The sequence below is a fragment of the Haemaphysalis longicornis genome, unplaced genomic scaffold (assembly GCF_048455015.1).
Source record: "Haemaphysalis longicornis isolate Haplotype H1 unplaced genomic scaffold, Haemaphysalis longicornis Haplotype H1 scaffold_12, whole genome shotgun sequence".
NCBI lineage: Eukaryota > Metazoa > Arthropoda > Arachnida > Ixodida > Ixodidae > Haemaphysalis > Haemaphysalis longicornis.
Window position 1 is genome coordinate 45,215,668 of NW_027526225.1, and position 25,232 is coordinate 45,240,899.

The following is a 25,232-nucleotide window of genomic DNA, read 5'->3' on the forward strand; positions in this document are numbered from 1 at the left end:
ACCTCTCGTTCTTGTTCCGGAGGAGCGCTCGTACAGCCCTGGCGCCCGCCTGCCTCGCTGCGTAGGCCCAAGGGAGACCACCCCCTCAGCAGTCTCGACCAGTCACCGACGCTGCCATCCGCGCCTGGACTGCGGTTTGGTGACACGCCGTGAGGACATCGTCAGGAGACTTGTGTGTTGCCTAACTGACCGTGTGGGTATGTTAGGTCCTGGGAACTATTCGCCCGCCTTTCGTTTGGTAGTCTTGTTTTCGTGTTGGAAATACAAGTGATGGCAACGTACGACGGAACGAGTCGTAGGTCTGGTGCGAGATGCTAGTTGGACCTCTGACCCTTACACCCGTGTAAACGGGTGTAAAATACGTCCAAAGTTCGAGATCTTTTATTCTTAGTTGGCGCTCTTTCCCACCCTTTTTCTCAGTTTGCAACACCCTTGCAACAGCTTTACACCCTTGTGGGAAGAAAGGTTTTGAAATAATGAACATCCTTCTCCGTGCTTGTTGATATATAGCGGAGTAGGTGTTTGTATGTAACAAAATTCTATGACTTCTTGAACATAATAACTATCTCACAAATAAAACGTTTCGGCAAATCCGCATGCTGACACTAAAATGGCATTTCCAAAATTAGCGCTAAAATATGTCATCATTGCGACAAGCCGACCTACTCTATCGGAGGACTTTCCCCTGCTGGCTACAAAAGAAGAGCAGCTGTATTTGTAAGTGTTTGCTCGCTCTCCCCTCTCATACCGTTGGTTTTCTTGCTCCATTTGTAGTCCAAGTGTCACTAGTACGTGTTCAATCTGTCTCTATGTCATGCTGCGCGCTCAGTCAATCCACCTTGTCACGTGTAGCTGCGCTGCCCACTAAGGGTGTTAAGCAATCTTACACCCTTTTTCAGGGTGTTCACAAGAACACCCCTTTGCATGACCGTAGGACAAGATTCTACAGCCTTTTCGGCCAAAAAGAGTGTAAAAACATTTAGTGTGTAGCGTGAAACAGCAGGCCGAACCAGGACGAATCAACACCGTTTCAGAGCGGAGCGATCCAAATTACATCGAAGTGCAGTTGGAGAGCTTCCCCTGTCGAGGCGCGTGCGGCCTTCCCCAGGTTTTGTTTCGTGCACGTTATACGCGAGCCAAAAAAAAACACGGACCTAATGTATGAGCTTTATTGCTCTTACGAGGCATTTCGCTGTAAATCATCTCTAACGGTGCAGACTGAACAGGCATTCAACGCCGCGCGTGTGCCAAAATGAAGACAAATCAAAAAGGAACAGCCATCAACGATCTCGTACTAGATGGTTTCGTGATTTCTCTAGCCTTTTATTGTTTTATGGCCTTCTGAATTAGCTGTAATTTAGAGTGTAGGTTAGGGCTCTAAGCTGTGGAATAGCAGGTATATTTTTGGATGTCGCGGACACCGAGAAAGGAAGGATCCTAAAAGGGCCAACCGTTGATTTCTGTAGAGTATAGACTCTCTGTCCCAAATGAAAGCGAACATCTTGGAACACATTGTTCAGCCCGATTTTTCTGACAAGGCTGCGCAACGTTTTAAATTGTAATTTTTAGATGTTCCCTCGTCACGAATGTTGTCAAACCTAATGCCGGACACCATGAGAGACAGCCGCACGGCAACTGTACGTAAGTCGAAAAGAGGTATTTAACAACGTGTCCCCAACTAAAAATACATTAGTATAGAGTATTTCATTTCCTGAATGTGACTTATTAATCCAGTGTATAAACCGGTGGAGTTGTGCGCCTACCTACAGCAGTGTCACTTTAAACATTACATGGACCTATCTTTGAGATTGGAGAAAGTTTAGTGCCAAAGTAAAGTTATTTCCGCCAATTCAAAAACTCCGTGCGGTGACTCGGCTATGCCAGAATGCTGGCTTTCATACGAGCTAGTGGATATGCACTCCGCGAATATCGTTTGTCTCTCCTTTTAAAATTATATATTCTAAAACCACGAAGGGATAGAAGTAAACGTGAGGGAATTGTACATCATTAGGGAAAGTGCTGCAATCGTTGTAATAGAACCAAACAAGCCAAAAATAGTAGGCATTTAGCTCTAGCTAAAGTGATGAGGCAGCTGGCAGTCTCTACGAGGAAGTTTATTCGGTCATGACAAAAGAAAATGCAGGTTACACGATAGTGACGGGAGGTCCAAAAAGTTTAGCTAACAGAAAAGTATGAGAACGTCGAGTAGGAAATGTGGATTGCTCGTCGAAATATACCAGGAGATACACCGCGTTGATTGGCAGAGAGAGTTGAACAATTTAGGATTCAATCAAAGACTCTCCCACTTTACGCAGACCCAAGATATCAAGTTCATTCTCAATCAAGGTAGCACGCTCCTCAACCGTGTCATCGCGAAACAACTCACTTATGTTCCACAAATTGAATTCCACTGTCTTAATCCGATTAGCGCCAGCGAATTCACAGCACCGTCTGTAGTGGTTCACCCCAGCCATCGAGCTTGGCGCCAACACTGCCTGGAAACTACCACAATGCTTGCGAACGATATGAACCCCAGCGTCGCAGATGGTTCTCGTCCGTCCTACATATTTTGTGGAGTCTCCGAATGATACGTACTGAGTGTGGAGAGTAAACAATCTGGTTTGGAGGGGACCACGACGATCCTGCAGTGACAGCGGCCTGAGAGGATACTCGGCACAGTAGTATGTGCTTCGAACCACAATGCTTCCAACAACATGCCCCCCATGAGTGGCTTCTACGCCGTAAACCAGTGCTGAAATATTGGAGTACTGCAAGGGAACCATGAGTTCATCAATGTCGACATGGATGTGGTATTCGCTCTTCGGCATTGATCGAAACATGCAGTCGTACAATCCCGCCATCTGACCGTGCGCGTGGACCTCGGTACTGTCCACTAGTAGCTTGAAAGGGACCACAGTAATGTCGACCCCCTTCATCTGCATGTAGCCAAGCAGCACCTTGAGGTCGTCCGACATCTCCAAGTCATAAAAATAAAATTCACGTGCACCCATGAGACGGTAGTGTGCGATAAACTCGGCGACCTTCGAGACACTGATGGCCGAACCAAATGTTGGCCTGACGCACACCGCGCAGCACTTTCCTTCAGATTCCACGGGAGGATAATGTACTGGGATCCAGACCGACAATCTCTTTGAAGATCCCCGCACAGAGATCGCAACTTCTACGCCTTCTTCAGAGACAGCAGGCGGCGGACACAAAATAAAGGCACTCTTCAAACGGGGCTCCAGCCACGTCCAGAGAGGTCGTATCCGCGCTTCGTGCTCCGTGACTCCAAGCGATGAACGAATTCCACAGATCATTGGAGGTGGTTCAATTGACGTGCCATTGCTATCGCGAAACTGGACCAGACTCACGACGTGTATAGCGTGCTCTACGGTGGTTGTGATGAACGCGGAGAACACGTGCACGCCGTCCGTTACAGAGTACCACGACTCTTTCTCCATATTTAGAAAACCACGCCTCGAACCACGCAGCTCTTGAAGAAGTCTCTTGTCCCAACGGGCGAAGTGCCACGATGTTCTCCGTTCCCGGTGGCTCGGACAGGTAGTCCCTGTGCAAAATAAAAAGATGAGAAAGAATTGCGTATAACCTGCTTGAAATACTTAGACAATGTTGGGATAAAGAAACGTACAGGTTTCTTGTCCCTCCATAAATAGTATTTAGGGTAGTGTTTTCAATAACTTGCTTCATATGGATATGCGTTTGTGAACCATCCGTACATAATGTCCCTCTAACAGCGTAGCTTTTTAAAGGAGCCATGAAGACAAGATACAAGTTTGTGTTATTCGAAAGATTTCGTGTTTTGTAGTGCCCCCAGCGCTTGTTCGAATGCAAACGCTGCTTTATTCACTGAGAAATTAATCAGTTTATGTTAAACTTATGATTTTCCCGCTAAATCGTGTGTTTTCGTAACTGCAAAGACATCACAGACCGTTCTGCAGCCTAGGATCCATTGATTCGCGATCCGCCGTACAGGGTAGAGACACATACACGCTGGGGCCGCCATTTTCGATCGCTCGCTCGCCGCCGAAGCAAGTCATTGTATCAAAATCGCGCTAAAAGTATCGCCGCAACGTGGTTAACTGGCGAAGTTTGAATCAACTGATTTGTTTCGCGTTGCTCGGTCGCGTGGGAAATGAAACGAACAACGCGCTGAGCACGTAGACCCAATCGCAGAGGCACGGGACCGTCCAAAAGGTGTCTCACCCTGTACGGCAGAGTTGGTATCGAAGTATTCGCGCGTTTGTTTACGGTACTGAACCCAGATGGCGCCACCATACCGTGGCGTGTCGTTTTCTGCTTTTTTTTTCGTTCTGGGAGAAAATCGTTTCGTGAAACATACTGCTCGCTCGACAAATATGTTGACGTAAGACACCGTCGCGTCAATCAATCGGCCAGTGTCGTCTGAGACAACCCCAAAGCCCCGCAGTCCTGTGCAGCTAAAGCAGAATAGTGCGCGCAGTACCAACAACAGCAGTACGCAGCGGTACTTCTATGTTTACATGTTCTTTCGTAACTTACGCTTACCACCATTCTTACGGCTTTAAAAAGAATGTGCCCTAAATTTAAGGCAAATAGCTCGTTCGGCAAGCTTATACACTGCCTAATTTTCGTTTGCTTTTGCCGCCCTCCGCCAATCGCAGAGCTGTCTGGTGTGACATCATAGGTTCTGTTGCGGGAAATGAGCTAGTGGGTCGCATGGCCATTCCCTTTTTTCCTAATTATGTGGCTTATGTGAGCGAACTTTACGTTAAAAGTGGTGTCAGTATGATTCTAACGAGGCAATCTTTTGAATGAACCAAAATTGTGTTTTCTCTTCATGGCTCCTTTAGGCTAGAGCTTCGTCTGGTGGCGTTAGCAAAAAAATACCAAGATAAAAAATTATCTCCTTGTAAACGGTGCACTAGAAAAGATAGGGTATAATTACGGTGCAGCCGGACTTCGCGCCTGTCGAAAGTGAGCGCCAGGTTGATATGCGTATTGCAACCCTCACTAAATCATTTTAGAAGCGGTAGTCTTCCTTTGGCTATTACAACAAGAACAAATTAGCGGACCTTGCACGAGTGGTACAAGGTTGGAGGAGCAGTGGAGCTCGGGGTCGACCTAGCTACTTCCCCGCTTGGATCCGGTCTCACTGAGGGAGACCGACCGGAACGGCCTTGACAAATCCGGCTAAACTTGGTCTCACGTTTCCACAGTTAGCCTAGCCTACCAAGACCATCGCAAAACATAAAACACTTAGTAAAGCCTAGCGAAACCTACCTAAACTATGCAAAACCGGAAGAAGCGAGGTCGATCCCCGCTCCGCGGTTTCTCCAGCCTTGCACCACTAGTTCAAGCTGCGCAACTTTTTTTATAAATGCATGATACTTGACAAAGCAGTTGTACATTTATCCGCTGTTAATAATTGCACTGCTGATGTGTCGAATAAACGGGCGTTAGTTCTGTTTACGTGGGAAAACATATTGTTACGAGGCAGAAGCACGCAAATGCAGTGTATTGATTGAAATTACAATGCTTAGCAATGCCAGCGGGAAAGTACACAGACCGGTAGCTGGAAGCCCTTCTTCCTCTTCTAAAGTTCAGCCCAAACGGCACATAGCCGTAGCTACCCTCATCGTCTTCTTCCAACTGTTCCGTGACACAACCCCCCCGGCGGGAAGACGCCGCCACGGCGTCTGGGGACCTAACGTTTAGGTGTTGGGGTGGTAAGGCTTGAGCCGGGCCACGTGAACAAGGTCCGTGTGAGGCTGGGCAGAGGAAGACGGGTACGGCGTGATTTCGTACGTGACGTCGGTGACGCGGCGCAACACGCGATAAGGGCCGGTGTAAGGAGAAAGTAGTTTGGTCGAAAGTCCTACATGACGCTGGGGTGACCACAGTAGCACTAATGAACCTGGATGGAACTGGACATTGACGTGGTGGCGATCATAGAGGGACTTCTGCGATGCTTGCGACGAAGTGAGGCGTGTGCGAGCGATCTGACGAGCGAGATCAGCCTGTGCAATGGCGTCGCTGACGTACTGACTAGGAGGAGCTGAGGCAGGCGAGACAAGGGTATCCAAGGGTAAAGCGGGTTCCCTGCCGAAGAGCAAGTAGAAAGGGGAGTAACCAGCTGTTTCATGGCGGGAGGAATTGTAGGCGAAGGTTACAAATGGCAAGGCGGCATCCCAATCCCGGTGGTCGGAGGAAACGTACATAGAAAGCATGTTGAGCAGCGTGCGGTTTAGTCGCTCCGTGAGGCCGTTCGTTTGAGGGTGGTAAGCGGTAGTCAATTTATGCTTAGTGGAACAGGAATGAAGAATGTCGGCAATGACTTTAGAGAGGAAATTGCGGCCCCGATCGGTCAAGAGCTGTCGAGGTGCTCCATGATGCAGGATGACGTCGTAAAGGAAGAAGTCAGCGACGTCAGTTGCGCAGCTAGTGGGTAGAGCCCGTGTTATGGCGTAGCGTGTTGCATAATCTGTTGCAACGGCAACCCACTTATTGCCAGAAGTGGATGCAGGAAAAGGCCCCAGGAGGTCGAGACCGACGCGGGCGAAGGGTTCGTGAGGGATAGGAAGGGGCTGAAGGAGTCCAGAAGGCAATTTGCAGGGAACCTTTCGCCGTTGACACTGGTCACAAGCTTGAACATACTTCTTGACCGAACGGTACAAGCCAGGCCAAAAGAAACGGCGGCGTGCGCGAGCGTATGTGCGCGTAACGCCAAGGTGACCAGAAAGTGGATGGTCATGAAGTTGTTCAAGGACGGTGGAGCGCAAGTGAGGGGGTATGACAGGCAACAGTTCTGGGCCATCGTTTTGAAAGTTCTGATGGTATAAGACGCCGTCCTGCAGTACGTAATTCCGGGAGGTTCGATCAGGGCAATTTGTACGGAGGCGATCGATTATTGATCGGAGGAAGGGGTCCCGGTATTGTTCCGCACCGATTTGCAGCAGTGCGGAGATGGAAAAAATACAGGCCTCTGTGTCAGTCCAGGCTACGTCTGGAGGATCCACGGGGTAACGCGATAAACAGTCGGCATCACGGTGCAACCGTCCCGATTTGTACACGACTGAAAACGAGTATTCTTGCAAACGCAAAGCCCAGCGGCCAAGGCGGCCCGTAGGATCTTTTAGTGATTGCAGCCAGCACAAGGCGTGGTGATCCGTGACCACAGAAAACGGACGGCCAAAGAGATATGGGCGGAACTTCGCCACTGCCCACACGAGAGCAAGACACTCGCGTTCGGTTATGGAATAGTTGCGCTCGGCGACCGAAAGGAGGCGGCTGGCGTACGCGATCACGCGGACTTCGCGAGACTGGTGCTGCACTAAGACCGCTCCTATGCCGTGACCGCTGGCGTCAGTGCGTAGTTCGGTTGGAGCAGAAATATCAAAGTGGGCTAGAATAGGAGTGGTAGTAAGCCTATCAATAAGCGTGGAAAAGGCCTCAGCTTGTGCAGATTCCTACGTGAATGGAACGTCTTTCTTGAGGAGGTCGGTTAAAGGCCTGGCAATATGGGCGAAATTTTGTATGAAGCGGCGGAAGTAGGAGCATAGCCCAAGAAAGCTTCTGACGTCTTTTGCGGTGTGCGGTTGGGGAAAGTTTTTGACTGCGTGTATTTTGGCTGGATCGGGCTGCACGCCGCGGGCATCCACGACGTGACCAAGAATTTGAAGTTGACGTTGGACGAATCGGCATTTGGATTAATTCAATTGAAGACCTGCGTGACGGAAAACAGATAGGACCGTGGATAAACGTTCTAAATGCGTTTCAAAGGTCGGAGAGAAAACGATGACGTCATCGAGGTAGCACAAGCAGGTGGTCCATTTGAGGCCGTGAAGGAGAGCGTCCATCATTCTTTCGAACGTGGCAGGCGCGTTACATAGGCCGAAAGGCATTACCTTAAATTGGTAGAGACCATCCGGTGTAATAAAGGCGGTTTTCTCTCGGTCCATTTCATCCACGGCGATTTGCCAATAACCGGAACGTAGGTCGATGTTCCGTGACAATATAATAGGATACTAATAGCTCGTTACCCGAAGTCGTAAAATTCACTAACGATTTCGAGATAATCGGAGTTTCCAGTTTGGGGAAATGTAAAAATTTTGGCTAGATTACTGAAATAAGCGCTAGGGTCAGTAAGAAAAGCTTTACTGCACAAGGGCGCTCGTGTAACATAGGCAAAATATTTCGCTGGAAATACGAATTGTCAATATTGCAGAAGAGAAAACTGCGTGATGCTCGCCCGTTTTTCTTTTGCATTTGTACCCAGTAAAGCGTTCTCGAGCTGTCCAATGCATCGTACCAAAGTTGCTCGCCACCCCTACATTCTGCTTTGTTGCGAAGCAGGCGCACCATGTTTCTTGTTTTGTACCACTGTCTGTAATTGTCGAGGCTTTTCGTCCTCCACATGACCAGCTGCGTCGTATACAGCCATCTCTTGGTGAACAGGGTAAATCGAGGAGGCGGGAATTTCAAATTGGCCGTTAACGACCGCTTTCGGCTCAAGGTGCGAGCTAAGTGTTCACACCAAGACCTTATCAGCTGCCTATAGCGGCCTTTTTCTTGTGTCCTTTTTGTCAAAATTTGCGATATCCGTGGTTTCCCGAAAAAAAATTCATAAAGGGGTGCGAGAAATATCTGGCATAAATCCAAGATAAAAACTAACAAAATTATTTGATAAAAAGATACTAAATGCACTCCCAGCTTCCGCTACTGTGTGTATTTGGCATGTATCTGTATGTACACTTTGGATGCCCAAATTTGTTGGTCACTTATCCCTTTTTTTTTTTGCAATGTACTTCGTGTCATTGGTTGCGAGGATCAGCCACTCAAATCCTCCATGGCTATGGCAGGCCAGACTTCTTTTCTTGTTCCAACTAATAATTGAGTTAATTGTTTCAAAACAGAAACTGACCCCGACGGCAACTTTGATGGTTCCGCGAAGGTACAGTCACCACTCAAATGGGGGTTAACACTGGGCCGTATCTCCAATTCAGGTTTTGGGGCTCTTAAGAGTGACACGAGATTGGCAGTAGCTACTTTCACACTTCAGACACTTGGCGGGATCGTGCACTTTCACCAATTCAGACGTTGTGATCAACTTCTCTGGAAATTGTTATTGGTTTGAACACTCTCCGAGCCTTCCCAACCATTCATTGATGAAGGGACAATAGGTCTTTGAAACAGGTTTTTCGGCGTGTTCTGCGAAATGACAAAATGTAGTGATTATGCGTTGGGATGTTTTTCATAAAGATCAAATTTATGCAAATTGATGGCTGAAACGTGTCCGATCTATGGAATTCCGCCTTCAAGGAGCCCTGGAAGAGGTTTTGCCGATACATGGGTGTTCATATTTTCAGGTAATCAACGTCGTAGGAATCGCCGCCTTCAAGAATTTTGTTAAGGCGATGAGTATTAGTGGAGTTATTGCGAATCAAAACATCGCATTTCTGCCCACGCCGCGATTATCACTTGTTTCATCCATCTCCTCGCCCCGCGCGAACGTGAGTGCCCATGATGCCTCGCTTTTCAGTGACTTCAGCAAGAGAATCCGGCTGCGGGCGGCGTCTGCTACTGCGATATTCTGAGCCGCAGCATCGCTCTGGGACGGGGCCGTCTGATGTTCTGCGTTCGGTTTAGATTCTGCTTTTGCTTTGTGACGCACATGGGAGAATCGATGACGCACATGCGGGAAGATGGTGGAGCCCATACACACGCGGCAACAAACTTTGCAATGAAAGTGTGAACTTTCCGCTGCACGTGAAAATGTTATACTTGGCATAGATGACGATGACCACGAAACCAAAATATTGCGTTAGTTCATATCGTGTGCTTAAAACGCCTTTCAGGCCCCTTTCCGGATGTCATTATTCCTCGCACTGCTCCTTGACTTGCATTCACAGCATCTGACGTCAAGCATGCAAGATTCAGTTACGACGCTACAGCAGCTGCTAGAGCAGCACTGCTAGAAAATATAGCAATCAGTACACGATCTGCCTGGAACAGAGCCATTCACTTGATTTTGATTCCACAAACATTCCCTTTATTTTCCCGATGCACGGCTTCTCGTTGGGTTATCTAGAGCATTTATGTTACAACAGTCCGGATAACCTCCAACTTGTTTCCGTGCATCAAGAATCCTTATACTTGCATAATTTAATATGTCTGCCACGGCAAAGATCCCAGCAGGCATTGTTTAATGCTTTCGATTGTGCACATTTCACTGAGTGAATATAAAGCTGTCAATGGACTGACAATCAAGTGCACGCGTAAAATAACCAACACGTTGAGAGCTTGCCGACTGTCCTACTTGCCGTACAATTCAAGTCCGGAGCGGTGGTCGTAACTGGACCGGTAGAAGCAGGTGATTCTTCAGACGTCACGGACGTGGTGACGGGGGCTTTAGTAAATGCGGTAGTGGAATAACTTGGTATTGTCGAAATAACGATGATTCCAGTGGTCGTTAACACCAGGCTCGCAAACAGCAGGCGCCGATGTACGCTCCACCCTGGGTGGGAAGAGAAAAAAGTGGCCCTTCAATTACGCCCTACCTTGGCTGTTTTCAGCAGAACGACACCTACCTCGCATGTCAGCTTAATATTAAGCCATAGTGACTTAACGTTGTGAAAAAAGCGTTGTACGGAACCAGAGTATTGTGTAGGTGTGTCTAACTATCACTAGACGGACAGTGTGTCGGTCTGTCACTAAAAGTGCGCGCGTTTGTGTGTGCGTTACAGAGAGAGGAAAAAGCGAGAGATTACAGTCACACGTGCAGTCATATTCCACGGCCTTATAGTCCATTTACAGCGCGGCGCACTGAGCCCAACTATGATGGACGACGTGACGTCATCAGTAATGGTTGGGCCTTGAGGACGTGTTTGTGGGGGTGTCCCTATTTATCTGCAAAAGCCAAGGTTGCTCTATGGGCAATTTCGATGCTTATAATGACGATAGTCTTTATTGGGCTACCAAAAAACGAAAATCTGTCTGTCTGTCTGTCTGTCTGTCTGTCTGTCTGTCTGTCTGTCTGTCTGTCCTACTGTCTGTCTGTCTGTCTGTCTGTCTTTCTGTCTGTCTGTCCATGCGTATGTATGTATGCATGTACGTATTTATGTATGTACTTAATATGTACAGTCATGGACAATTCAAATACGAACCGCGGAGCGCACGGCCGAGGATACCGGTGCCGTCACCTGGCAGCGGTCGTGGAAAACACACGGACATGCGCAGTTGACCTGAAGGGAGCGAAGCTTCCTGTCCCACTGCGATATGTTGCCGGCTGCTCGCTCGCCTGCTTGCCTTGTCGCCATGACGCAAGAGCGCTGCAAGCACTGCAAGTAATACCGCCGCTGCACCTGAAGGTGTTGGTCGCGTTGAGAGCAATTCTGAGCCTAATTTCTTGCAGCTGCGGCCAGTGTTTGCGTGCAAAACGCGTGCACGCTCTCGTGAGGCATGCTGTTGAGCTCATCATGCTTTCTTGAAGAAAAACCAGCGCACATAAATGGAGACAGAAGTAAATACATGCGGCCTATAGGAGCGCCAAGGAATTGTGCAGCGAAAGTGTTGAAATCGTGATATGAAGAGAAAACACGCGGCTAGAAGGTTTTACAGCGTGAGACGTTCCTTAGTGCAGGGTGTTCCATAGCGGGAGCTTAAACTGTGCACTAGGCAGACGCAACCCGCCAAGTTTCTTCACCACAAGTGGAAGGAGGGAAAGAACGCATCCAAGCCTCCGAACCGAAAAGGAGGAAAATTCACTATCGCAAGCCGCCAACTTCCCCATTGCTTCATAGCAGCATGAGCAGCGGAGCCACTTGCATGGAACAGGTGGAAGCAATTCTATAGCGTTACGGTGTGTCGCAAAGGAAAGCGTCGCTAAAGGAGAGATAGCAAAGCCTTTCGAAAGCCCTAGGCAGAGTCAAGGCGTCTCAGATGCTCTACTGGACTTTGACGCTTTGGCCATGAGAACAAGCATAAAATGCCTAGGTGTCGTCGGACTTTTTGTTTTGTGTATTTGTGCAACCTAACTAAGCCGAAACATCGTTGCTGGTTTAAGTGGAGCCATGGTAATGGTTAGACATTGGGTTTTTGTTAGGCGGAGAGCAACTCAGAGGCCCCGCTTTTCGTCGTAGCTCGTCCCCGGCCAGTCTATCCAGCCACCGCAGTCATGCGGCGTCACGCCCCCAAACACACACTTCCAAAAGATACCCGCTTGTCGGTCGATTGAGCCTTCCCGCCAAAAAGTAACAGGCTCCCTGAACAAGAGGTTTGTATAGGCAGCGCCGTTAGAAACTCCTGTAGCCGCCGCCACTTGTCGTACATGTCCCCAATATTAAGCGCAAAGAAAAGTGCAGGTACATTTGAGTCAAAATATATGTAATTAACTAGCAGTGCCCGCGTCCTTTTAGTTGTAAATGATCATTGTGTTTGTTTTTACAATAATAAGCGAAAAGAAGTGGCCATGGAAGAAAAACTCTACGCCTTCCAAACGGCGCACGTGCGATAGAAAACAGTTCAGGAAATTAAAAGCATCCACAGCTTTCTTTAGAAAACTGCATGGAGGCTTCTTGTTAGTCTCACCGGTAGTAGGCAAGAGAATAGGCAAATGGTAAGTTATGCGCTTTTGAAATGTATTAAATATAAATTGATGATGAGCCAACTGTTAAAAGAAAAAAAGAGACACAAGCTGGTGCACACGCAACTGCAATATTCCAGCACCACCACACACCAGAAAAAGAAAAATATAATCCCGACACAATAGCTCCCCTTGAGATCCCCCACGAACGTTGTAAATACTCTGTGTAGAGCCTGGACTTAGGCGGCGAGCACTGCAGTACCTGAAGCACATTAACAAGCTTCGCTACCATGCAGAATAATCTGTTAACACTCCCAAATACTCTCGAGACAGATTTCATCAGCCAGGAAAGAGACATTGAGCTTACAGAGATCCCACAAAGGCAGCACAGCACGCGGGTTTGATCCACTGTACAAAACAGATACCTTACAGTTCTGGGTCTAAAAGAAGGCGCGCATCATAGCCTGAAATTCAAACATTTCTTTTGCAGACATGTATATTTGATCCAGACGTGCAATAAAGCTACTCTGAAAGTAAATGAACGGCGCGGAAGTCCCTTTTATCTCTCCAGCATCAAGGAGACCATGCTCGTGTACTTTATCAGCCAGGGTGGCTGCACTACGGTCATATCACGGGCCTGACCTAGAATGATCCAGATTACTACATACACAACTGAAATCCCCCATGAGGCGGATTTTCTTCGCGTGGGAACAAAATCCCTCAGAGACAGAAAAAAGAAGGTGCGCTCAAGACAGTTCACGGATCCGTAGAGGCAAGTAATACGCCCTTCAATAGCTGCAATGGAAAGGTCACAACAACTAAAACGCCCTTACGTATGGTAGTACAGCAGAAACAGGAAAACCTGATTTCCTGGCTGATCAAGACGAAGCATCCTACAGACAAGCCTGCAAAATGGCGTACACAAGCACTACAACGCTCTAAAAAAGGCCCTACTCCTGCGGCTGTGTCCTCATCTCCGCAGAACTTCCTCTCCTGGATGTCCGAAATGCTTAGGTCTATCAATTTAAGGAGACGTAAGAGCTGGTACTGTAGTCTCCTGTTCGTGGCCAGCATGCAATACTGTGGCATTTCCATCCAAGCATAGCAGCTAACGTTGGCCTTTCTCCTATAGTTCAGCCACCCTTGCGGGCACACTTGGACGGCTGAGGTTTTGCTGTCCTTTCTAAGCGAGCCAACGACACAACGCCGCTAGCCAGCACAGTCGCGTAGGAAGAGTCCAGTACAGAGGACAACTAGATTTTTGTGGAGATGGCGGACTTCCCCTCGCTATCCACCGGAGCAGGCGTTTTCATCGATCTATTGTTGAAACACGGAATATCCTCAGGCAGACTCAGAGCATCCTCACAAGATGTTAATGCAACCTCCGTGGGGCAAGTAGCGGAGGCATCGCCTCCGACATCACCTAGAGACAAGTCATTTCTCTCATCATCGCGGGCAGGAAGTGGCCCTGAAGCATGGTGTTCCCCCAATGCTTCATCGGCAATCGTTGGATTCATTCCTCTTGCATCGTCCTGCTTACCGCTTGACTCTCTAACTGTTTATGATTAGGATAACCATGCCGCACATGATGAGGTATCACTGTATGTGGCACAACTTGGACAATCTTCCCTGCTGGAGGATTTGTTGGCATAGCCTCGGGATGTTTCAACAACACTGACTGGCTAACCTCCCCCGCTGTGTCCTCTACCTCCATGACCTTGGCACAACGAGGACACATCTTGTTAATTGTTAATTCCTGGCCTGGACAAAGCTTGTCAGCACAGGTCGTGACACATCTTTCTGCGGTGTGACCGTTCCGATGCAACTCAATGCACCGTGGTGCGCCGCACTGTTGTAGTACGTGCCCTGTCGTTCTGCAATGCAGACAAACACGTGGCCTGCCAGGGATCAGCACAAAGCACTGGCTTTCATAAATCTCCATCATATGTGGTATTTCAGCGCCGGAGACGTCATACTTCAATATGAGGGACACCTCCCAACCGCCGGTCGCCATGTGATCCATTCCTGTCCATCTCCACGCCTTTCCGGCTACATACTGAATAGTGCCGAATGGTTCCAGGGCCTCGGTAATCCTACGGTGGTCCATTAGGCGTGGTACCCAAAGTAGCTTCATTTTGATGTACCTTGAAGCCGGGTGGTCCAACACCGGTCAAGGAGTTTAGATTAGGAGAGGGATGAATGGACGTGCAGCATTAGACGGAAAATACATGCACCTCTCCGTCTAACCAAGATGATAGTTGAACACGAAGCTTTCCTTGCGCGAAATCAAAAGGCGAAGGGTGCAAGTTCACGCCACCCTTTCAAAAGTCCAAACCGTGTTGAAGTTAAAGCCCAAATCCTTGCTACAGTCAAGGAATCGCTCTCGAGAAAGCTTCGATGATGATAATGTTTGAAGGTTAATGGCGCAAGGCCAGCTAGGGCAAAGAGCGCCAAGAAAGTGGTTTGATGAATAGGTGACAACTAAAACTGGTTAGTGGGAACACGAATAAAATCAATTATTTACTATGCGCACGGCTGGTGTAAAGGGCCAGGATGAAGACCAAGAGTGGTTAAAAGATATATAAGGTGGCTAGTGTATAGGACCAAGGGTAAAACTATGGGTGGTATGAGATGAGCTGTAAGAATTGAACTTCTGAAAGAAACTTGAAGGTGCACTGGACAGAAAACGTGGCATCGTCTCCTAAAAAGTATCAGGGATGTAATGGAATATGTTGTCTGTAGAGTTCTCTCAAGCGTTTGCGTCGTGTAATGTCGAGTGCCTTGCATTCAATGAGGAGTTGTATCACGGATAGGCCCTCCACACACCTGCAACACAAGAGTCTAGGAGATCCCGCGAGCAAGTGCGAGTGCGTTGCATGTGTATGACCTATCCGTAACCTAGCTAACTTCAATGTGCTTGTTGTGTGAGTCAGTAGTGTATTGTCCCAAGTGTGGTTTTATTACGTGTAGTTTTTTGTGTGTCTGTTTGGTCCAATCTGCTTGCAAAGTTTTACGGAGTTGTCTAATGTGTGGCTTGAGGTCTGTGTAAGTTACTGTTGTTAAGTCTATTGTGTTTCGGAGTGCAGCACTCGCGGCCATTTCATCCACCAGTTCATTTCTGCCAATGCCACAGTGGCCTGGCACCCAACACACAGTCACCCCAATGTTTGACAAATAAGCAAGCATAAGTGATTTCAGGACCAGGTTAACGACATGGTTGTTCGATGACTTTCCGGATGATAATGCACGGACGACGCTCAGCGGATCTGTATAGGCAATGGATTTAGAAATATGATGTTCAACTATATGACTTATAACCAGAAAAATGCCGTATGCCTCTTACGTAAATATACTTGTCTTTACATTCATAGTTCTACATGCTTCAAAATTGGGTCCATGCGCAGCACAATACACTGCAGTGAACGTTTTAGATGCATCACTGAAAAACTCTGCAGCCCTGTATTTGTCCTGCAGATACAGGAAATGATGCAAAATCCCAGTTCTTGGTGTCCGCTTCCTATTGTACTGAACGAAAGACAAGTCACACGACACAGGATGGAGATGCCATGGTGCTACAAGATCAGTGTGAGATAATTAGGATGTATCTAAGAAGGAAAGCTTATGAATAGTCCCCTCGCCCCTCACTCTCTGCGAGAAAGGAACAGAAATTGATAGACTGTTTAAAAAGAGTTTAGTTGTGGATATATCATTAAAAACCGGTTTAAAGAGATGGTCATTCATTGATGAGCTTTTGGAGGCATATAGAAGGTCAACATATGTTCGCTAGTACGCTAAGCACCATTTGTCGCACTCTGCAGAAAGACTGTGGAGAGGACTGTTACGGAATGCCCCACAAGACAGGCGAAGCCCCAAGTGAAGCACTGGGTCTAGCATTTTCAGTGCTGTTTTTGTGGCTGACCCATACGCAACACTTCCGTAGTCTAACCGTGACCCTACCAACGCAGCATAACGGCAAACAGAAGTTGTTTGTCTGCACCGTATGATTGTTGAGACACGACTTTTAGAATATTCATTGTTTTTGGGCATTTTTGTTTGAGTCGTGTTATGTAGGGGACAAATGTGAGTGTTTCGTCAAACACCACACCCAAAAACTTGTGTTTCTTTTTACTAGAATTGAATCACCATTGACTTTTATGTCGGGATCAGGCAGGATGCCACACCTTCTTGAGAATACAACACATGTGATTTTCGTAGGATTAAGTCTGAAACCGTTTTTATCTGCCCAACGAGAAAGTTTGGTTTACCCCTAGCTGGATCTGACGTTTGTAAATGGATATGTTACATGATTTGAACGATATTTTAACGTCATCTACATACATCAAGCAGAAGATGGTTGGTGGCAGTGCCTTTCGTGGAGAGTTCATATTTACTATAAACAAGGTGCAGCTCAAAACGCCACCTTGAGACACATCATTTTCCTGCACGTGAACGTTTTCTAGTGCCGACACAACTCTGACAACGAATGTTCGTGAAGACATGTAACTAGAAAGAGTGTTAAGCATGTTACCTGAGATACCAAAAGATTTTAGGTCTCTAAGATTTCTGTAGCGCCATGCCGTATTATATGCCTTTTCAATGTCAAAAAATACTGTCATGCAGTATTGCTTATGAATGAATGCATCCTTAATGTAGGCCTCTAGAGAAACCAGTTGATCATTTGTGCACCGCCCCGCCCGGAAGCCTGCCTGACAGCTCTCTAGAAGACCATTTTACTCTAGAAAGTACATGAGCCTCCTATTGATCATCTTCTCAAGCAGCTTGCACAGGCAGCTTGTTAGGGCGATGGGACGATAACTAGCAGGGGAAGACAGATCCTTTCCCTCCTTCAGAAAAGCCACTGCGATGGCCTCCCTCCAAGATCCTGGAAGGTGCCCCGAAAGCCATACTTTGTTGTAGAGGTGCAAAAGCGTTTTGAGTGTGTCTGCGTGTAAGGGTTGTATGATAGTTTTGATGGTATGATTTTGATGGTTTTGATCGTATGGTATCTTCGTGCACCGCTCCAGGAAGACGCCCCGCCCTCCTTCGGGTAATTCCGTGACGCTAGTGGGTGATCCTCTTCCCGTGGTACCTCAGGACGTTGAACGAGTGTTGCAGCTTGGCCCAAAATTCGTCCTTCCACCGAAGGTACACAAAACTGAGTTGCTGTCCTTGGTTCGGACTGTATAGAGAAAAGCCCCTGCAGAAGAGGCCGAGAGATGCATTCTGGAAGCTGTGGACAGTCTCCTGACAAGACTTACCAAGACACCAGGCACTATGTTAGCACAGGTCGCCACTGAACTCCAGAAGTCAGACCAAACGTTGGTGGTGTCGGACAAGGAGGGTGGTTTCGTGGTAGCTAGCACCACCGCTTATAATGAAAAAGTAATGCAAGCAGTGCAAGCTCACTTACGCTTTGCGGAGAAAGCACCGCAGAAGATTAGGAATGAAGCAGTGAGGTTATGTGAAGATGCGGGACTGACGACACTTGCGGCGTCTCTTAAGAAGGCCGACAAATTATGCCTGCAGCCATTCTTCACTGCAAAGACTCATAAAGAAGGCATTCCCTTTAGTCTGATCATCACCAAACGTGGAAATTGGCAGCGACATATCGGACGGTTCCTGCAAACTTCGCTAGCGTTGATTCCTATCGAAGACCCCTTCCTTGTTCGAAGCCCGACAGAAGTGTCAGATTTTCTGCAGCAGCGGAAGCCATCAAATGTAAGCGCATTTTCAATCGACGTAAAGGACCGTTATTTTTCCTTGCCTCACGCAGCTCTCGTTAACGTCGTTGAAGATGGTATCGACAAGTATGGGAGTGTTCCGTTCCAGAACACAACGGGGACGTCCGTATCAAAATTTCTACAGCTTCTACAGTTCTACCTGGACTCGTCGGTGATGGTTTTCCAAGGAGACCACTTCGTTCAAAACAAGGGGGTTTGCATTGGCGCTTGCCTCGCTACGGTGCTGAGCGACCTGTTGCTCGCCCGCTACGACAGGGAACTCAAGGTGAAACTTTCTGGAACCATCGTTGTACGAGTATTTCGCTACGTGGACGACTTTCTGATCCTCTTCGAGTGCTCCACAGCTACAAACAGTCAGCAGCAAGTTCAGCGCATTCTGAGTGCGTTTCAATCAAGTCTAGGGGACTTCACGCTGACGACCGAAGACCCATGTGACGAGCGCCTCAGGTTTGTGGACTAGAGTTGAAGTTGAATTCAGAGCACGTATGCTGGAAGTATTCCCCCCGAACCAAGAAGAGTTTGTTGCCATTCACTTCAAACCATTCGAAAATCGTGAAGAGAGGCATTGCAATCTCAGCTCTCAGGAACGCTCTCCATCGGTCATGCCTGCATCAAATGGGCGACAGCTTCTCCGCTCAGGCTCAAAGGCTGACAAGAGCAGGATTCCCTACACGTTTTCTTTTCAAATTGTGCGAATCACTGCTAAAGGGAATCCCCGCCGAAAACCTGTCGAAGAGCACAAAGGGAAAGAAAAAAGGAAGGTAGCAGTCATTCCGTACGTTTACGGTGTCTCTCACCGACTGAAAAAAGTTGCTGCTCGAGCCGGAGTCACCGTGGTGTTAAGCGCTCCAAACAAATTAGGTGAGCTTTGCAGCATAGTGAACGGGGAAGGAAGTACAGCGAGATCTTGCTCAAAAAAACATGACAAGCCATTGGTGGAGTGCCAATCAGGCGTCGTTTACGACATTCGGCTGCAATGCGGTAGGTCCTACACGGGTCAAACAGATCGTTGTATGAATGACCGGCTGCGGGAACATGCCGGCACTTACAAGAAAGGAACAGGCAGCAATGTCGCCGTACATTACGTCAAGTGCAAGTGCATACCGAAATTCGACCAAACACGTGTGCTTCGAAGATACAAAGATAAGTGCGCCAGAGAGATCTTCGAGGAGCACGTCAACCACACGCGAAAGGATTCATCCGTAAGCAAGCCATCTATTGTTTTGCTACAAAAGGAGCATGATTATCTTGACCGATGACAACTTTCTTCGCGAGTCAATATCAGTTCATCACAATCTCTTTATCATTTTCTTTTCCTTCTCTCTGCATTTTCCTTCTCCGAGGGTATATATTCCGTTACAATGTAATAAACCTTGTTGTTGCTAGTCAGCGCATTGTCTTGTCAATCTTTCTTGCGTCCCGTTTAAGCGCTGTTATTGTCTGTCACTGCAGGACTCTTGACCATGATAACGTACAAATGTAGCCTGCAAGATACCCACTAGACATTGTCGGCCCAGTACTATAGCATGCGTTTAACTTTACGCGGTGCTTTTTTCAGCTGTCAGGTTACTAGCGAGTGTCTTCTATGACGGAGAGGGGATAAAGATGTACTCTGAAATTACAAACATATATTGATACAGCCAGTGTTTTCGTAGTGCCTGGAAGACGTGATCATTAAATAATGACCTCGTTTTGTAAACAAAACCGCATAAAAACATATTCCCAGTTCGGTTTCTCCAAAAATCGGTCTTCGGCGTGTTGTGTTAGTGCTAAAGGAATAGTTGTTGCGCTCAATCGAAGATTACCTGTTTACAGTAGGTGTATTTATCGCCTTTTGTAAGGCATTTGATCAGAGAAAACCCAGGATTCTGCAAAATAAACTTGAACACTATGGCATCAGTGAGGCTTTCCTTAACTTTTTACCTCTAAAAATGTCCACTGTTTTGTTTTTGCTCAAACATGTTCACAAGTATGAACATTGCTGCAAGATTTAGAAGTTTCGAAATGCTTTGCCTATATAAGTGTCTTGCTCATCAGCTCTATTAACCTAGCCCGGCCGGCTGGATGGAGAGACAGACAAACAGACAGACAGACAGACAGACAGACAGACAGACAGACAGACAGACAGAGACACAAAATTTCGGCGTCTAAATAGCACAAGAAAGACTATATTCATTAAAAGTGATGGGTAGTTCTTAAATCCACACCTCGGCAAGACGAAAGCAGCGTGCACGTCGCGTTATCGCAGCGCAAGGGTAAATTCCGCCGTTGGACGTATATTGAGGAGTATCCTCTGTGCTTAAACTGTCTCAGCTTTGAATAAACGAGTATTAGTTTGTAGCTTTTAATAAAATTCAATTTTGGGCCAAGTTTCAAACCCGACCCCTTGCACATCGGGGTCAGCTGCAAAAGTAAATTAATTTTTACCCTTCCTTCAGTCATAGCTGGTGCGGTGGGTTCGTGTTATACGAGAAAGCCATAATTTCTGCGTACAAAGCTGGCAAACAGCCGGCAGAACGTAGCGATGTAAGTTTTAAATATGTATTGAACACTTCTGACCATGCGACGTACGGCCACGACACCACCAGACGATGTGCCGAGACAGAGTATGTGGCTTCTTGCAGTAGCTTCTTGAAATGCTTGGGGGCCGGTGTCCTGGTAGACATTCAGTCTTGTTGTGCTTAATATCCTGAAACGAAAGCAACCTTACGACAACAATTCATTGTAATATCAAAATTAATAAATTGGGAGCGTATGGTTCACTTCGTTGCAAATGTCGTCGAAAGACGGTAGTCGTCTGCCGTTCCTGCCGTGTAAATGCCTGTGTTCTCTTTACCGCTCCCTGCTCATAATCTTACGCTCCCGTCTCTATACACGGTGGAGGTGTTCTCCAGTCAATTCAATTTTGCCTCGTTCCACTGCCCGCGCCATCTTTTGGGACCTCTCGTTACTGGTGAACTACGCCCTGGTGGCTAGTGCCACGCGCGAACGCTTTCTGTATTTTTAGGTGAAAAAACTTTTCTGTGGGCGTATTCTTTAAATTAAATGGACAGTATTAAGAAAGCATGTATGTCTAATTAAGACAACACTGCAAATGCGAGGTATGATTAGTGTTCTTGCTCAAATATGCCTAATCCTTTCTTTTTGCACGACAGTGTTGACAAGTTCGAACATTGCCACCAGTAGTTACCAACTGTTTTGTTCACAGAAACGTCTCGTTGCAGAATTTTTTAAAATTTTGGCGGGGCGGTTGAATCGAGGGACAGACTGATAGTCTTTCAAACCAGCGTGGCATGGCTTATTCGCCTTTCAGCGTAGTCCCATCATTATTTTTATGATGTGCTTGTATAATTAGGAAGTAACATTCTACCTACTAAGTGCTGACCATTGTCAGAGTCGGTATATGCCTGCAGGTCTTGTACATGACTGTTATGTGTATTGCCATTGTAGTCCATGCTGTAGTTCAATTGCGCACAAAAGTAACGAAGCCTGGAGACAGATGACACGAGACAGAGCGCACTTTCAAAAAACTTTATAAAGAAGGAAAAAATTTATACTGCCCACTCTCTCTCATACACACTCATCCAAAAAACAAGAAACAAACTCCTCCTCCCCTCGCTGCATTACCACAATTTTAGGCCACGTGCCACTGCGATTGCGGTTTCACGACAAACCGATGTCTTGCCAAAAGAAGGGAATCTCCTTTTCCGTAAGTGCGAGGGAGGGAGTGCATACACCGCAGTCCCCCGCACGTGCAATTTTATTGGCCTCAGTGATCTCGCGGGTCGTTTGGTTCCTGTTCATCGCTATAATATAACACTTATCAAACATGGGGGTACAGTTGCAATCCCGACAGTAAATTGCCAAATGGCCTGAGTTGGAATTTTTGCATTGTTGGCATGTTCGTGTAGTCGATCACCGATTCACCTCCCCGTTTGCCCTAGGTAAATCTTTTTGCAGTCTAACGGAATGACGTACACTACACACGTAGCGCAGTCAACAAACCTAACCCTTTGCTTGAATTCACAAGGTGGTTTTTTGTCTTTACAGTAGCTCTTTTTGCACAGGTATCCAAGCTTAAGGGGTGCAGAAAACCCAACATTGACGTTAGTTGTGGTTCCAATCTTTTTTAACTGGAGCGATAATCTATGCTTGTATCGAATGACTGCAGACGTTTCACTTCGAGCCGGATGGGAGCTTTTGAAGCCGTAAACCTAATGGCTTTTTGCTGTTCGTTTACACAGTCCCGCTCACGCTATCCTTCTTTGATTCTTTGAGCACATCATGCTCAACAGCCATCAAAATGTGCTCGGGAAAGCCTGCTCGCTCAAGGCGGCCAACTTGCATGGTTAGGCTTTCGTTCATTTTGTGCACACATGATTTTTAAGGCTATTTATGAAGCACAGTTTGGCTACGCCCCGCTTCACCACTTTGGAATGCCCCGAAGAATAAGGAAGTAAAGGGTTTCCAGCACGAGGCTCAAACTGCCAGCACGTACTGCTCGCGAGCAAATGTAGCTTTAAATCTAGGAACTTTATCATGCTGTTGTCCATAAGTTCGTGCGTCACACAAAGCGGTTCCAAACTTTGTTTAAAAGCATTTAGTACGGCGCGCAAGCTGGGTTCGTACTGCACTCTGCCGTCCAGAACAACAAGATAATCATCGACATAGCGGAAGATCTTCACTATATCCAAGCTTTGCTGCAAGGGCTCCAACCACCTATCCATGCCGGCAAAAACAGGTCGCTCAGCACGGGCGCAACGCAAGAACCTGTGCACACCCCCTTCTTTTGAAGGTAAGTGTCGTCACTCCAGTGTACATAGGTTGACTTCAGATAGAACGACAGACATTCGATAAAACCTCTCGCGGTTACACCAGCGGAATTTTGGAATTTGAGATTGCCAAACCTGTCAATGGCTTCTTCCACACAGTGCAACAATTGTTCATGAGGAAGGCTATAGTACAAATCTTTTATATCAACTGAAAAGGCCCTGTATGGAACGTCATGATTGCTCTGAACGAACGTGCCTACTTCTTCTGATCCCCTTATCAGAAACGGGTCATCCACGTAAAGCGCCTCTAGCTTTCCCTGAGGAAAGCGGGCACCTGCTTTTTGCCAGGTACTCCGGTCTGTAATTATGACCCGAAGGGGCTTATCCACTTTGTGGGTTTTGGACGAAAATAACATTCTCAAACTGCTGGCTTTACTCCTTTCAACGAATTTTGCCAGGCGGTCTCAGTTGAGTTCCGTGCACAGCCTTTTAGCGGCAGCTTTCAGCCTGGGTAGTGACTCATCCTTCTGGAGATTGAACATACTATTCACAGACTCCAAAGCCTTCCTTTGGAAAGTATCTTCCGGGAGCACCATAAAGCCTCCCTCTTTATCAGCTAGCAAGAAGCAAAGGTTATTCTCTTTTAAAAACCTATAGACACGTCTAACGGGTACATGGTTTTAAGTTGGCCTATTGCGCCAGAAAATATCCATACCTGCTCAAAGAAGTGTCTGCGTGAGCGGGACTGTGTAAACAAACAGAAAAACACACGTATTCAGTCATTCCATACAAGAATGGGTTATCGCACCGGTTAAAAAAGATTGGAACCACAACTAACGTAAATGTCGTGTGTTCCGCACCCCTGAAGCTTGGATACTTGTGCAAAGAGAGCTACTGTAAAGAGAAAAACGACCTTGTGACGTCAAGCACAGGGTTAGGTTTGTTGATTGCGCTACGTGTGCTGTGTATGTCATTCCCTTAGACTCCAAAAAGGTTTACGTAGGGCAAACGGGGAGGTGTATCAATGATCGACTACGCGAGCATGTCAACAATGTATAAAATGCCAACTCAGGCCATTGGGCAACCCCTGCCGGGATTGCAAATGTACCCCCATGTTGGATAAGTGTTATAGCGATGAACAGGAACCAAACGATCCGCGAGATCATTGAGGCCAATAAAATGGCACGTGCAGGGGACTGCTGTGTAAGCACTCCCTCCCTCCCACTTACGGAAAAGCAGATTCACTTCCTTGGACAAGACAACGGTTTGTCGTGAAAACGCAATCGCAGTGGCATGTGCCCTAAGATTGTGGTAATGCACAGAGGGGAGGAGGCCTTTGTTCTTTGTTTTTTGGATGAGTGTGTATGCGAGAGAGTGGGCAGTATAAATTTGTCACTTCTTATAAAGTTTGTTGGAGGAGCGTTCTCTCTCGTGTCGTCTCTCTCCAGTCTTCGTTACTTTTGTGCGCAATTGAAGTACAGCATGGATTACCAACTTGCCCAAATCTACAGCCTACTAAGCCATTGTAGTAATGCGTCGTGTGTATAAACTTGGCAAATAAGTTTTTCTAACAGACAGACAGACAGACAGACAAACAGACAGACAGACAGACCAACATTATCTCGTTTAATTAGCCCAGGGATATCTGGCGGCTTTAGAGCCCACTGCTATTGGCGTGTGTGTACTTTGGGCTGCATTAATGCCTATGCTGTCGGATTTGTATGCAACTGTCGATGCCATTTCCTGTTTAGTACGGATTAGTGTCTTTATTGCCGCATGTAAGTACGTAACAATTGTTTACTGTAGTGTGTAATCAGCTCTACTTTCTGTTTACAGGTCGCCTTAAGGAATGTAAGTAATGTTAAGTTTATTCAAGAACTGGTGCCCTACCCCTTTATTCGTGTAAAAGAGTGCCAGTATTTTATTTATTCTTTTTTTCTTATTTGACTGAGTTCCTCGCTTTTCGAACAGGCCGTTACTGCAGGGGGTTCCAGAATGAAATAAAACACTTGTTCATTCATTAGCACACTTGCGTCTCTTGTAACCGGTTGTACGTTTATTAGTCAACACCAAAAAGGAATAGCGAGACATACTTGTCCTTGCACGGTACTCTTGCGTTGAAGTAGTTCTTACGAA

The 25,232-nt window shown here is 47.0% G+C and overlaps 1 protein-coding gene across 1 annotated transcript in view; it reads right to left on the reverse strand.

Moving 5' to 3' along the window:
• Positions 1 to 2,086: 2,086 nt before the first annotated feature.
• LOC144161935 (uncharacterized) overlaps positions 2,087 to 25,232 on the reverse strand; it is a 30,178-nt gene continuing 7,032 nt past the window's right edge. Inside the window, exons 3-5 of the mRNA XM_077692492.1 lie at positions 20,884 to 21,013; positions 10,328 to 10,516; positions 2,087 to 3,571 (exon numbers count right to left, since the gene is read on the reverse strand). Of these exons, the coding sequence (XP_077548618.1) occupies positions 2,280 to 3,571; positions 10,328 to 10,516; positions 20,884 to 21,013 (1,611 nt within the window). The 3' untranslated portion in view covers positions 2,087 to 2,279. The remainder of the gene's footprint in view (positions 3,572 to 10,327; positions 10,517 to 20,883; positions 21,014 to 25,232) is intronic.